Consider the following 12517-nt stretch of genomic DNA (forward strand, 5'->3'; position numbering starts at 1 on the left):
TGTCCAGGGAATTCTGCAGGCAAGAATACTGGAGTGGTTGTTACTCCCTTCTCCAGGACATGTTCCTGACCCAGGGGTCAAACCTGTGTCTTCTACATTGCAGGCAGATTCTTTACCTTCTGAGCTATCAGGTTAAGCCCCTTCTTGCTTTTACTCTTTCCCAACTTGAATGTAAGCTCCATTTCAGCAAAAATCTGTTATATTCATTAATGTTTCTGAGGCATTTAGAATAGTGTCTAACACTCAGTAGGTACTCAGTAAATATCTTTTGAATTAATAAATGGAATTTATATTAAAATATTCTCGAAAACCACTGTTTCATAGAAATAGTCCTGGTTGAAAAAAGCCCTTAATTTCTACCAAAAAAAAATCACAAATTACTGACTCTCCTCATCTTTTGTATTTGTAGTTAGACTTTTTTACATTGATATTTTGTCAAAGAGGCCTAGTTTTTCTGAACACAATTATGGAAAACGTGTCCTCTGATCTCAAACTTCCTGAATGTCCTTCAGGATTGAGTAATGTCTGAAAGCTTATTTGTTTGATTTTGTTTATGCAGCAAAGATAAGTTTTGGGCTCCATTTGCCTAAAAATATAATGGATTAATACAGCTACAGGAGCAAAATGAAATTTGCCACATGGTTAAAATGTCTGGAAAAACAAGTTCTGCTTTATTTCAAAATCATGGCATCGTCAGAAGGCTCTCAATTAAACACTAATCTTCAGTTCAGGCTATTTTAAGACTACATCTTACTGTGATTTCATTTTCCCCTTTAAATTCCTAGACTGTTTCCCGAATACTCTGCCAAATTAATTTGGAAGGTAATAGAATGGGAAACAATAAGACAATAAAACATGATACATGTCGTACTTTTTTGTAATAGTGATCTTTTTAAAGGGGAAGTTGAAAATTTTTGTGGAGTTGAAAACATTTAGCTGTGTAGATAACAGTAAATAGCTTAATGTTGGTTTTAAAATATGGTTTATATTAACCAAGAGAGGACATTGCTGAAGTTCTAAATATAATGCTATCCTGTAACTGATGCAATTAGTGAATTACTTTATCTGTAGCCTAGGAGGGAATGAAAGGGATCTTATAATCAAAAAAATAACTGTGAAAAGTGAGATCCAATATGAAATTAAAATGATACTTAAAAAAACATTAAGCTGTGAGGAAACTAGTAATTTTCTTTTTTACTTTTCACTCTTGCTGTCATGACTTTCTGGACTTAAATAAGCATTGTCAGAAGAAACCCCTTCCTAGGGTGTTATGAGGTCAGTCATAATGATTCTTGACTCCTTCCGTGTTGAGAGCATTTCAGTTCTAGTCCTTAAGCCTGAGTCTAATCTACATTTAGGCTTGTATATTCTTCATTTTATTAAACACAAAGGAACCAAAGTTGCCTCACTTAGGCCTTGAAATTTAAGCTAGCTAGCATGGGGGACTCTGGTGGGCTTCCGTCTATGGGGTCACACAGAGTCGGACACGACTGAAGTGACTTAGCAGCAGCAGCAGCAGCATAAAAGGAGTGAATTAAAGGCATAAAAAAGTGACATTAAACTGGTTTTCAAGAATATTTGTAAACTTCAAATAAATATGTCATGAACTGTCACTTGCATATGTTATATTATTATTATTTTACAATTAAGTTATTTTTAAATCTTTACTGACTTACACGTTCACTCTAATTAGGAGATTTTATTTAAGATTAATACTTGACTTTGGGTCTTTGAGATTTTCAGATAGTATAAACTTAAAATTTTAAAGAAAGTCCAGAGAGTTTGATAAGAAGCTGCTGCAGGCAATATTTCTTGTAGAAGTTTTCAAATCAACCTGATTCTTCTTAGCACTCTCTACTCTTTTTTTCAGCAGAGAATGACTCCATTTAAAGATGAGTACTAAAGAGTAAAGGCTTACATGTAAAAACTGAAAAAAATAGAGAAAGAACATTTGGAAAAGATAGAAGAACATGCTTCATGGAAGAATTATCTAAATGAACACAAATTTCGTGCACTCTTTTATCTCATGGAAATGAAAAATAATGTGTTTCTACTCTTAACAGATGGTCGAAGAAGCACTCTAAGAGTTCAGTAAAGACAATCAGAGATGCGTAGTGCATACTGATCATACTCAAGAAAGAAACTGAAGGAATAAAAACTTTACCTAATGAAAGGCAGATATTACATATACACATACAGACTTAACATAAACCTGAAAAAAATCATGACAAAGGTTGATAAGCTTGAGGAAATCACAAAGTGAAATGTCAGAGGACGATAAATAATGATTGTAAAGAAGCAGAAAGGTGGTAAAGAAAGCTGAAGCAATGAACTGGAAACAAAAGAAAAATTTTCTAAAATAGAAGTTTCAGTTTGCAGTTTGGAAGGTAGGTATAGCAGTTCACTAAGAAAGAGAAGATAAAGGAGAATCTTGTGGGCATAATAAGACAGAAATAAGCAAGTATCTTTTTTAAAGGGAATACCCTAACGGGTCTCAAACTTCTCTCGAGCAACTCATAGACCAGAAAACAGTGTGGCAGGGTCTACAGACTTCTGGCTTTGATACATATTTTTGTAAATAGAAGTATTTTAGGGGCTCTGCAAAGAATCAACTCTAGGGGGGACCAGAGTGGAAGAAAAGAAAAAATCTCAGAAGTTGCCTGTGACAGTACAGGTGATATATGATGAAGCTTGAGACCAGAGTAGAGGCAGAGAGCCAAGATTTGAGATCTATTTGGGAAGCAAGCACTTGGTACTGATGGGAAGAAGTGTGACAAGTGAGAGGATGCCCAGTTTCTCTCTTAGGTTTCTGATTTTGACATTGGAATAAACAATGATGACATGTGTTGAGAGAAAGAAGATTGAGACAGAACCATGCTCTGTTGTTTTTTTTTCCAATGCCAATAATTTTTATTAAAAAAATTTTTTTAAATTTTCATTAAAGTATAGTTGATTTATAATGTTGTATAGTTTCTGGTACACAGCAAAGTAATTCAGTTATACAGATATATAATACATATAATATGAAAAAGAATATATAATTATTTTTTATTTTTATTTTTTTAATTTTTAAAATTTATTTATTTATTTACTTTACAGTACTATATTGGTTTTGCCATACATTGACATGAATCCACCACAGGTGTACATGAGTTCCCAACCCTGAACCCCCCTCCCACCACCCTCCCCATATCATCTCTCTGGGTCATCCCAGTGCACCAGCCCCAAGCATCCTGTATCCTGTATTGGACCTAGACTAGCGATTCGTTTCTTACGTGATAGTATACATGCTTCAGTGCCATTCTCCCAAATCATCCCACCCTCTCCCTCTCCCACAGAGTCCAAAAGTCTGTTCTGTACATCTGTGTCTCTTTTGCTGTCTCGCATACAGGGTTATCATTACCATCTTTCTGAATTCCATATATATGCTTTAGTATACTGTATTGGTGTTTTTCTTTCTGGCATACTTCACTCTGTATAATCGGCTCCAGTTTCATCCACCTCATTAGAACTGATTCAAATGTATTCTTTTTAACGGCTGAGTAATACTCCATTGTGTATATGTACCACAGCTTTCTTATCCATTCATCTGCTGGTGGATATCTAGGTTGCTTCCATGTCCTGGCTATTATAAACAGTGCTGCAATGAACATTGGGGTACTTATTTCAAGTTTGAAGTCCTACAGGTAGTAAGTTACCAATATTTACTTATTGGGATGATCATTTATTCAGCATTGGAATTTTGTGAATGCATGAATAGATATTCTGGCCGAATCAAACCACACTGAACAGTTGCCAAGACAGCCTATATGTCTTAGGCCCCAGATAGAGACAGGATTGTTTTTCAATTGCTGTACTTAAAGACTGGCATTTGTTTTTGTAGAAATATAAGTACTGTGTATGAATATCTACAGGGTGTAGAAATAACTTACATTTTAAAAGTGAATCTTATTTGGGGACAGACCAAGTTAAAAAATCACACACTATTAGTACAGTAATAGGAGTTGGTCCTTAGTTCCCACAGATATAAATTAAATGAACCATTTTTATATGCCTGTAGTGCTGGCACATACTTGTCACATTTTAATGTCAGCTAAAAAGAATATGCCATCTAATACTAATTTATATAATAAAATCAGTTTATTATCTCTTAAGGCAAGTTTATTTGGAGAAGTTGGAGAATAACCGAGTTCATAAACTAGAATTACTATTGCTTTGTCACATTATTTATAACCTTAGTAGACATAGACTGAAGTGCTTGTATAAGGTGTAAGTTTCAAAAGATTTAATTTTATTCAGTAAAATTCTTATATGTGATTTGAAGTTTTCCAACATTTAAAGAAATAATAAGCCTCTGCCTGAATTGAAGGGAAGAACAGAAACACGTCTGTATAATTTGTACAGTGGAAAACCCATCAGACATTAGTGGTTCCTTATGCTAGCTTGGAAGATGCAGAAACTCTTGCATAACTTGAAGGTCTGAGGCTTGCTTCTTTTGTTTTTATAGGGAACACTTGTGTGTGCTTCTAGGTTCCTGTTGATTATTTCAATAGGATTTCTTTAAAACTTTTTTTTATTTTAGTGATTAATGATCTCCCTAAAAGAAATTAATTCTGTATAGCTGCGTAGGATATTTCAAAAAATAAAAGTTCTGTTTATTTTTTCTAGGAAAAGTACTTTTCAGGCAATTACAAAATAAACCTTGTAAAGTCAGAATGCTTTTTCCTTTGAAAAATTACTGAATCTACTAAATATGTAGTCAAAGTTTTTATGAACAGTACTAAGGGATTTATAGGTTTGGCCTCATTTTTCATTTTATACCAAAATATTCTTTCTCTGATTTATCTACCAGGAAAAAAGTGGTTTCTATGGATTTTTTTTTTACCACATTGTAATGAGAGTAGAAATGTAGTACATGTTTAAAATAATGCAGTTTGAAATGTTGTAAATTAAACTCTTCAGTATATAAACTTCTTGTCATATAATTCATTTTAGTTGCTTTTTGTTTGGATCAGATATCCTTTAATAAGGCAGTGATACCTATTTTCATCTCAGGATAACAATATTTTGTGTGCTGTGCCCAGCTGTGTCCGACTCTTTTGCAACCCTGTGGACTGTAGCCTGCCAGGTTCCTCTGTCCGTGGGATTTTGCAGGCACGAATACTGGAATGGGTTGTCATTTCCTTTTCTAAGGGATCTTCCCAACCCAGGGATCAAACTCTTGTCTCCAGAGTCTCCTGCATTGCAGATGGATTCCTTACTGCTAAGCCACTGGGGAAGCCCCAGTTTACACAGTAACGTATACCAAACTTGTGGGTTTACCAAAAAATAACAGGATAAATCAGTATACACTGACATAGAAATGTATCAATAAAATATTTTAATGGAAAGATATAAGAGGCAAAACAACACATATAGTGTGATCTTATTTTGATTAAATTAACGGACCACCACTCTGAATTTGTCTATGAATAATTCTAAAAGAATAGACTACTGATGTATCAATGGTTATCTCTTTTAATTCTGCTTTTCTGCATCTTTAATGTTTCTTACAATGAGTATATCAATTGTTATATAGATATAATATTAATAAATCTGTTATGTTGGGCTGTCGATTTGGATAGCTAATGTCAATCTGCATAAGCTTATATATTGTATGCCCTTTTATATACCATGTTCATCATAACAGTATACTGAATTACCTTTTACACAAAGAGAAATTAAGGTGAATTTAGATATGAAGTGAAAAACTCAGAAACTCTAAATAAAGAAAATTTTCCCAATCTCCTATAATGCGTTAGCTGTAGTTTTTTTATGCAGAGTCTTTATCAGGTGGAGGACATTCCCTTGTATTTCTGGCTTACTGAGATTTAAAAAAATCTATTAGTGATCATGAATGAGTGTTGAACTTTGCCGTTGCTTTTTTCACATCCAAGAGATATTCATGTGTTGTCTCTTCTGTAATCTGTTTGATGAACTGATTTATGTTTGAATGTGGAAACCTTAAATTCCTGGAATAAACATTTTACTTAGTCATGATATATTAACCTTTTGTATATTGCTAAAGGTTTCTATATTTTATATGTTGCTAAAGTTGACTGGCTAATAATTTTTGTATGCTCTTCCCCAAAAGATGTTATTCTTCTTGTTTTCCTCCTTATATCAATTCCTCCTTATATCAGTTCCTCATCTGGCTCTGGCTTCAGGGTGATGCCAACTCAGTGAAATGGGTTGGGCGGTGTCCTCTCTTCTCTTTTCTGTGTGACTTTGTGTATGTCTCTTTCTTAAATGTTTGAAAGAATTTAACAGCAAAGCCATCTAGACCTGAAATTTTCTTCGGGCAAAGATTTTAAACTAAGACTTAAATTACTTTAATAGATATGAGTCTTTTCAGATTATATGTTTGTTCTCCTGAGGTGATGAAAAGTTAGAGGATGCTGAATATTCATCACCAGGAGAGTGGACTGATTGAGAAAGCAGCCTTGACATATATGCATGATCATGTGTGAAAGAGCTGGTGGGGAACTGCTGTGTAACACAGGGAGCTCAGCTTGGTGCTCAGAAGCAACCTAGGGGGATGGGGTGAAGTGGGGGAGGCAAGTAGGGAGGGAGGCTCAAGCAGATACTAAAACAACATTGTAAAGCAATTATGTTCCAATTAAAAATAAAAGGAAGTCTTCTGCAGCAAATCAAAGCAAGGGATTGGTTGTCTACAAACCAATATGGATGGATTTTAGAAACAAAATTCTAAAAGTCAAAACCAAGAGACAAAATGAGACCTTTAACATATACCATTTACCTAAATTAAAATACATGCATACAAAGGGATCCTGACTACCCTCACACTATTCCTTTGAGAACGGGTGGATTTCTGCTATACGTTAAAAAAACACCCATGTGTAGATAAATATTCTGAAAATTAGTGATATCTATATCGAAAATACTTTCTTCTTACAGATGTTGATGAATGCCAGGCTATTCCTGGGATATGCCAGGGAGGAAACTGTATCAATACAGTGGGCTCTTTTGAATGCAAATGTCCTGCTGGTCATAAGCAGAGTGAAACTACTCAGAAATGTGAAGGTGAGTATCTCCCTTTCAAGGGACATGTCTGACTCTGAATCTGAGAAAAGTATGACTTCTTTTTGAGTTTTGGAGAATTTACTCACAATTACAATGATTTATTTTAATATAAAAGTGAAGGAATAACCTTAGAGTAGTTTTGTGTTGGTTTGTATATTTAATGGATTTCATTTGGAAAAAAGAACCAGTATCGTTTTCCATTTGGTTTATCTCAGTTTCTATATTGTAGTGAGTATGGTAGCAATCAAACAATTTTTATTTTTTCCTTATTAGTTTCCTATTTCACTTATGAAATTATATCAAACATTAACATTAGGTAAAGGTAAGTTCGAGTGGAATATATTAAAGCAATATATTAGAGGTACTCTGTCATATGTTATTGGAAAAGGAAATGGCAATCCACTCCAGTACTATTGCCTGGAAAATCCCATGGACAGAGGAGCCTGGTAGGCTACAATCCATGGGGTCGCAAAGAGTCAGACACGACTGAGTGAAAATAAAGACTTTTTAAGTTTTATATTGGATATTGTGCGTAACTGACCATCTAATAAAAGACAAGCATGATTGACTCAAGGAGGGTTTGGAAATGATCACAGCAGGTAATCTCCTAGAAAATAGCTCAATCAAGTAAAGATCTTAAAAAAAAAACTATTAAAAAACTAATACTTTTCTGGAATATGAGTTTGGGACTATAATATTGAAATGTAAATTTTATCAGCATTCTTCAAATAGAATAAATTCACTTGTTGTATGTATCTTTGAAAACTTTATCAAAATTATGAAATTCAGGAAGCTTCTAAGTGTGTGTAGTTTTAATTAATATAGAGGTTTAGGAAATTATAATGCTTCTGGTAGTATTAAAGTATAATGTTTGTCTTTTCTGTTATTACTTAAATCAATTTATTGTTAACTGAGCTCAAAGCTTTTTCTGAAAAAGCTTTAAGAGTATATCTTTTCTCATTTTGTTACATAAGTGTTTTTATCTATTCAGAGTTTAAAAAATTATTTTGGAGTTTTTGCCAGTCTAACTTTTCTGAGGTGGAAAAATATATATGGAAAATTCAATAATCTGAACTTATTCCTTATACCTACTAGGATATTAACTGACAGCATTTTTTTTATTCAGTAGTGCCAAACATATTAATAATTATTTCTGGTGAAAATATTATCACAAGTTCATTTAGACCTTTTACCTTTAATACCTGGTATATATAATTAAGTCTTTTGTTTTTTTCCCCTTTCCAAAAGGCAGTATTGGGATTGTTTTTGTTCAGTTCAGTTCAGTTCAGTCACTCAGTTGTGTCCAACTCTTTGCGACCCCATGAACCACAGCACGCCAGGCCTCCCCGTCCATCACCAACTCCCGGAGTTGACCCAAACTCATGTCCATTGAGTCGGTGATGCCATCCAACCATCTCATCCTCTGTCGTCCCCTTCTCCTCCTGCCCTCAATCTTTCCCAACATCAGGGTCTTTTCAAAAAGCACTTCGCATCAGGTGGCTAAAGTATTGGAGTTTCAGCTTCAGCATCAGTCCTTCCAATGAATATTCAGGATTGATCTCCTTTAGGATGGACTGGTTGGATCTCCTTGCAGCCCAAGGGACTCTCAAGAGTCTTCCTCAACATCACAGTTCAAAAGCATCAATTCTTCAGCGCTCAGCTTTCATTATAGTCCAACTCTCACATCCATACATGACCACTGGGAAAACCATAGCCTTGACTAGACGGACCTTTGTTGGCAAAGTAATGTCTCTGTTTCGGTTACTTGGTTATAAAAATTGTGTCCCTCTCTGTCAACAAAAAAGTGGGAAAAGTAAAATCTAGAGTATAATGATGGAGAACAGATAGGAAAAGGAACTGTTTCCTAGATAAGAAGTAGAGTATGAATAAACAAGGAATTGGACTAGAGAGCTAGGGATCTGCAGGAAGTCTGGGTTGGACCGCTACTTCCTTGCTATGTTCTGTATTTTCCTTCCCCCCTCTTTTGGGGTTGATTCTGTTGCTCAACCTTTTATCACCACCCCTCCCCCTTTACTTTTTTACTAGTGGAGTCATATACAAGCTAGATCCAAGGGTGGTGGACTTAGGAACAAAAAGAGAGTTTGATTGTAGGTGAGAACGTACAGCCACCAGCTGACGAAGAGTGGCTGTGACAGTTCCATTAATCATCCAACAATGTATTACTTCTTAGTTGAAAACGGAATGAGCATTTTCTACATCACATTTCATCAGAACAACATGTAGAGCCAAGACAGAGCTTGGCTAGAGACAGTGCAACTCTTTATTCACACTTGTCTATGTTCTTTAGGAAAGGGGGCTATTGATGTAACGGAGGCACCACCCAGAGCCCTGAACCCAGTCGTCTCTTTCCTTATTTCCTGCCAGGCAGCCAAATCTATTTAACCAATGCCCAGAAAAAAATTATATGATTTAATGTTTGGGACTGGTGGGGACTAGTAGAATTAGAAGAAGTGGTGATTAGAATTTGAAAACTAAAGGTTTTGTGAAGCCTTGACTTTGTGTCTAAGTCATATTTATTTGGATAGGTCTTAAAAGTGACTATTATCCATTTTCTTTGGGTTATACTGTTTCTTTATGTAAAAGAACAAGTGGTATTTCCTTACATAAATTTATTTAGTGTAATTGGTGGCGTAATGTATTTGGAAAGACTGCAAACTGTTGTTACCCTCAGTTACAGGTTTTAAATTATAGTCAGTTAATATAGTATCAATGTAAAAAGTGTTGCCATGAATTTAAAGTTAGTGTTTATTCTAAATAAAAATACAGTGATAGCAATTACTTTTAACCAAATGTTGAAGGTAAGATATTTTAATTTTTGTATGGATTACAATGAATGTTAAAATATAGTAGAACTAAAAGATTTAGTTTTAAAGGATGCCCTTCCTATTTCTGTTGTAGCACATTTTACATTTCTGTTCATATGGCAGTGAAATTCTCCAAAGAAATCTTTTTTAATCTGTAAGTTACTAGATCTATTCAGAAATAAGAAAGGTGACTCCATCACATTTTCCTGTGATTAGGAAAATGGTGGTAGCATTAACAAGAAATTGCAAAGTCAGCTTAATAACTTTGAGAAATTGTCTTATTGATTTTGTATGTTACTTGTTTACTGACCATCTCACTTCAACACTTGAGCAAGGTCATTGAGGACAAAAACTCTGTCTTATTTCATGCTGATAAATTTCATTTAATACAGAGCCTGAAACAGTTCTTGATATAAGCTACATTGATTGATGGGGAACAGGGTATATAGTAAGTTAAGTTATTTTACTTGGGTTGAATGTCCAAATGAAAAGAAAATATGGGGCCAGAGTTGAGATTGTATTTGGAAAGAGGCCAGTGATCTTCATCATGGAAATTTTTGCTTTACATGACTTTTTTAACTTCCTTAATAATCTTATTTCACTTTGGTTGTAATTCAAAGGCTAAGAGCATAAACATTGTGCAGTTCAGCATTTTTAGATTTTTGTGTCATTGTCCCTCTTTCAGTTCAGTTCAGTTGCTCAGCTGTGTCCACTTCTTTGCGAACCCACGGACTGCAGCATGCCAGCCCACCCTGTCCATCACCAACTCCCGGAGTTCACTCACTCAAACTCATGTCCATTGAGTCGGTATTGCCATCCAACCATCTTATCCCCTGTCATCCCTTTCCTCTCCCACCTTCAATCTGTCCCAGCATCAGGGTCTTTTCAAATGAGTCAGTTCTTCACATCAGGTGGCCAAAGTATTGGACCTTCAGCTTCAACATCAGTCCTTCCAGTGAATATTCAGGACTGATTTCCTTTAGGATGGACTGGTTGGATCTCCTTGCAGTCCAAGGGATTCTCAAGAGTCTTCTCCAACACCACAGTTCAAAAGCATCAATTCTTCTGTGCTCAGCTTTTATAGTCCAACTCTCACATCCATACATGACCACTGGAAAAACCATAGTTTTGACTAGATGGACTTTTGTTGGCAAAGTAATGTCTCTGCTTTTTAATATGCTATCTAGGTTGGTCATAACTTTTCTTCCAAAGAGCAAGCATCTTTTAATTTCATGACTGCAGTCACCATCTGCAGTGATTTGATTTTGAAGCCCCCCAAAATAAAGTCTGTCACTGTTTCCGCTGTTTCCCCATCTATTTGCCATGAAGTGATGGGCCATGATCTTAGTTTTCTGAATGTTGAATTTTAAGCCAACTTTTTCACTCTCTTCTTTCACTTTCATCAAGAGGCTCTTTAGTTCTTCTTTGCTTTCTGCCATAAGGGTGATGTCATCTACATATCAGAGAAGACAATGGCAACCCACTCCGGTACTCTTGTCTGGGAAATCTCATGGACAGAGGAGCCTGGTAGGCTACAGTCCATGGGGTCTTGAAGAGTCGGACACGACTGAGCGACTTCACTTTCACGCATTGGAGAAGGAAATGGCAACTGACTCCAGTATTCTTGCCTGGAGAATCCCAGGGACAGGGGAGCCTGGTGGGCAGCCGTCTATGGGGTCGCACAGAGTCGGACACTACTGAAGCGACTTAGCAGCAGTAACAGCATCTGCATATCTGAGGCTATTGATCTTTCTTCTGACAATCTTGATTCCAGCTTGCGCTTTATCCAGCCCAGCGTTTCTCTTGATGTACTCTGCATATCCAGCTTGTGCTTTATCCAGCCCAGCATTTTTCATGATGTACTCTGCATGTAAGTTAAATAGGCAGGGTGACAATAAACAGAAGTCAGGGAGCTTCACTGTCTATTTAAAAGAAAGTACTGTCTTCTGCTTTGAGATATCTTCTTAACTAAAATCTTCTCCAAAAGGCTTGTTCTACTGAATCTCTGAGTTTGAACATACATAGTTTATACTAACATGAAAAAAATGATGAGGGAGCGTTCATCTCCTAATTTAACGTTTGAAACCTGTCAGTCAATATCTATCATTAAGGTTTGTTTTGTTTCATATCATTAGGAGAATTCTCTTGTGGGATTATTTTTTCACATTTAGATGTAGGCTAGTGTCCAAGCAGAGAGGAAGGAATATAAATATATATTTCTCTGCGTGTGTGAGTGTTTGTCTAAAAGAATCCCTTATCTTTCTCCATCACTGACTTAGTACCCCAGATTCAGTAAAACCTCTTAACGTTTACTAAAGTCATGTCTCATTTCTCCTGGGCCAGTTTGGCTACGATATCTTCTTAAGTCTGTCACAAAATGGCCAAAGTGATTCTTTGGTGTAGTAAACTATTCACATCCAAAAAGAAGGTTGTTTCGGTTATTTACTCTTTTGAAAGATTTATTCATCTAAATGTATCTGATTTAAATTAAGAAAAGTAGAATACATCAATATAATACGAAAGTGTATATCAGAAGACTGTCCACATTTTTTTTATATAACAAAAAATGTTAATTTGAACTTCAGTCCACTTGGATAAGCACAACTAGG

The 12517-nt window shown here is 35.5% G+C and overlaps 1 protein-coding gene across 1 annotated transcript in view; it reads left to right on the forward strand.

Moving 5' to 3' along the window:
- Positions 1-12517, forward strand: part of FBN2 (fibrillin 2) — a 224383-nt gene that overhangs the window by 65322 nt on the left and 146544 nt on the right. Inside the window, exon 7 of the mRNA XM_052644439.1 lies at positions 6958-7083. Coding sequence (XP_052500399.1) covers positions 6958-7083 — 126 coding nt within the window. The remainder of the gene's footprint in view (positions 1-6957; positions 7084-12517) is intronic.

This window comes from Budorcas taxicolor, chromosome 7 (genome assembly GCF_023091745.1).
Source record: "Budorcas taxicolor isolate Tak-1 chromosome 7, Takin1.1, whole genome shotgun sequence".
NCBI lineage: Eukaryota > Metazoa > Chordata > Mammalia > Artiodactyla > Bovidae > Budorcas > Budorcas taxicolor.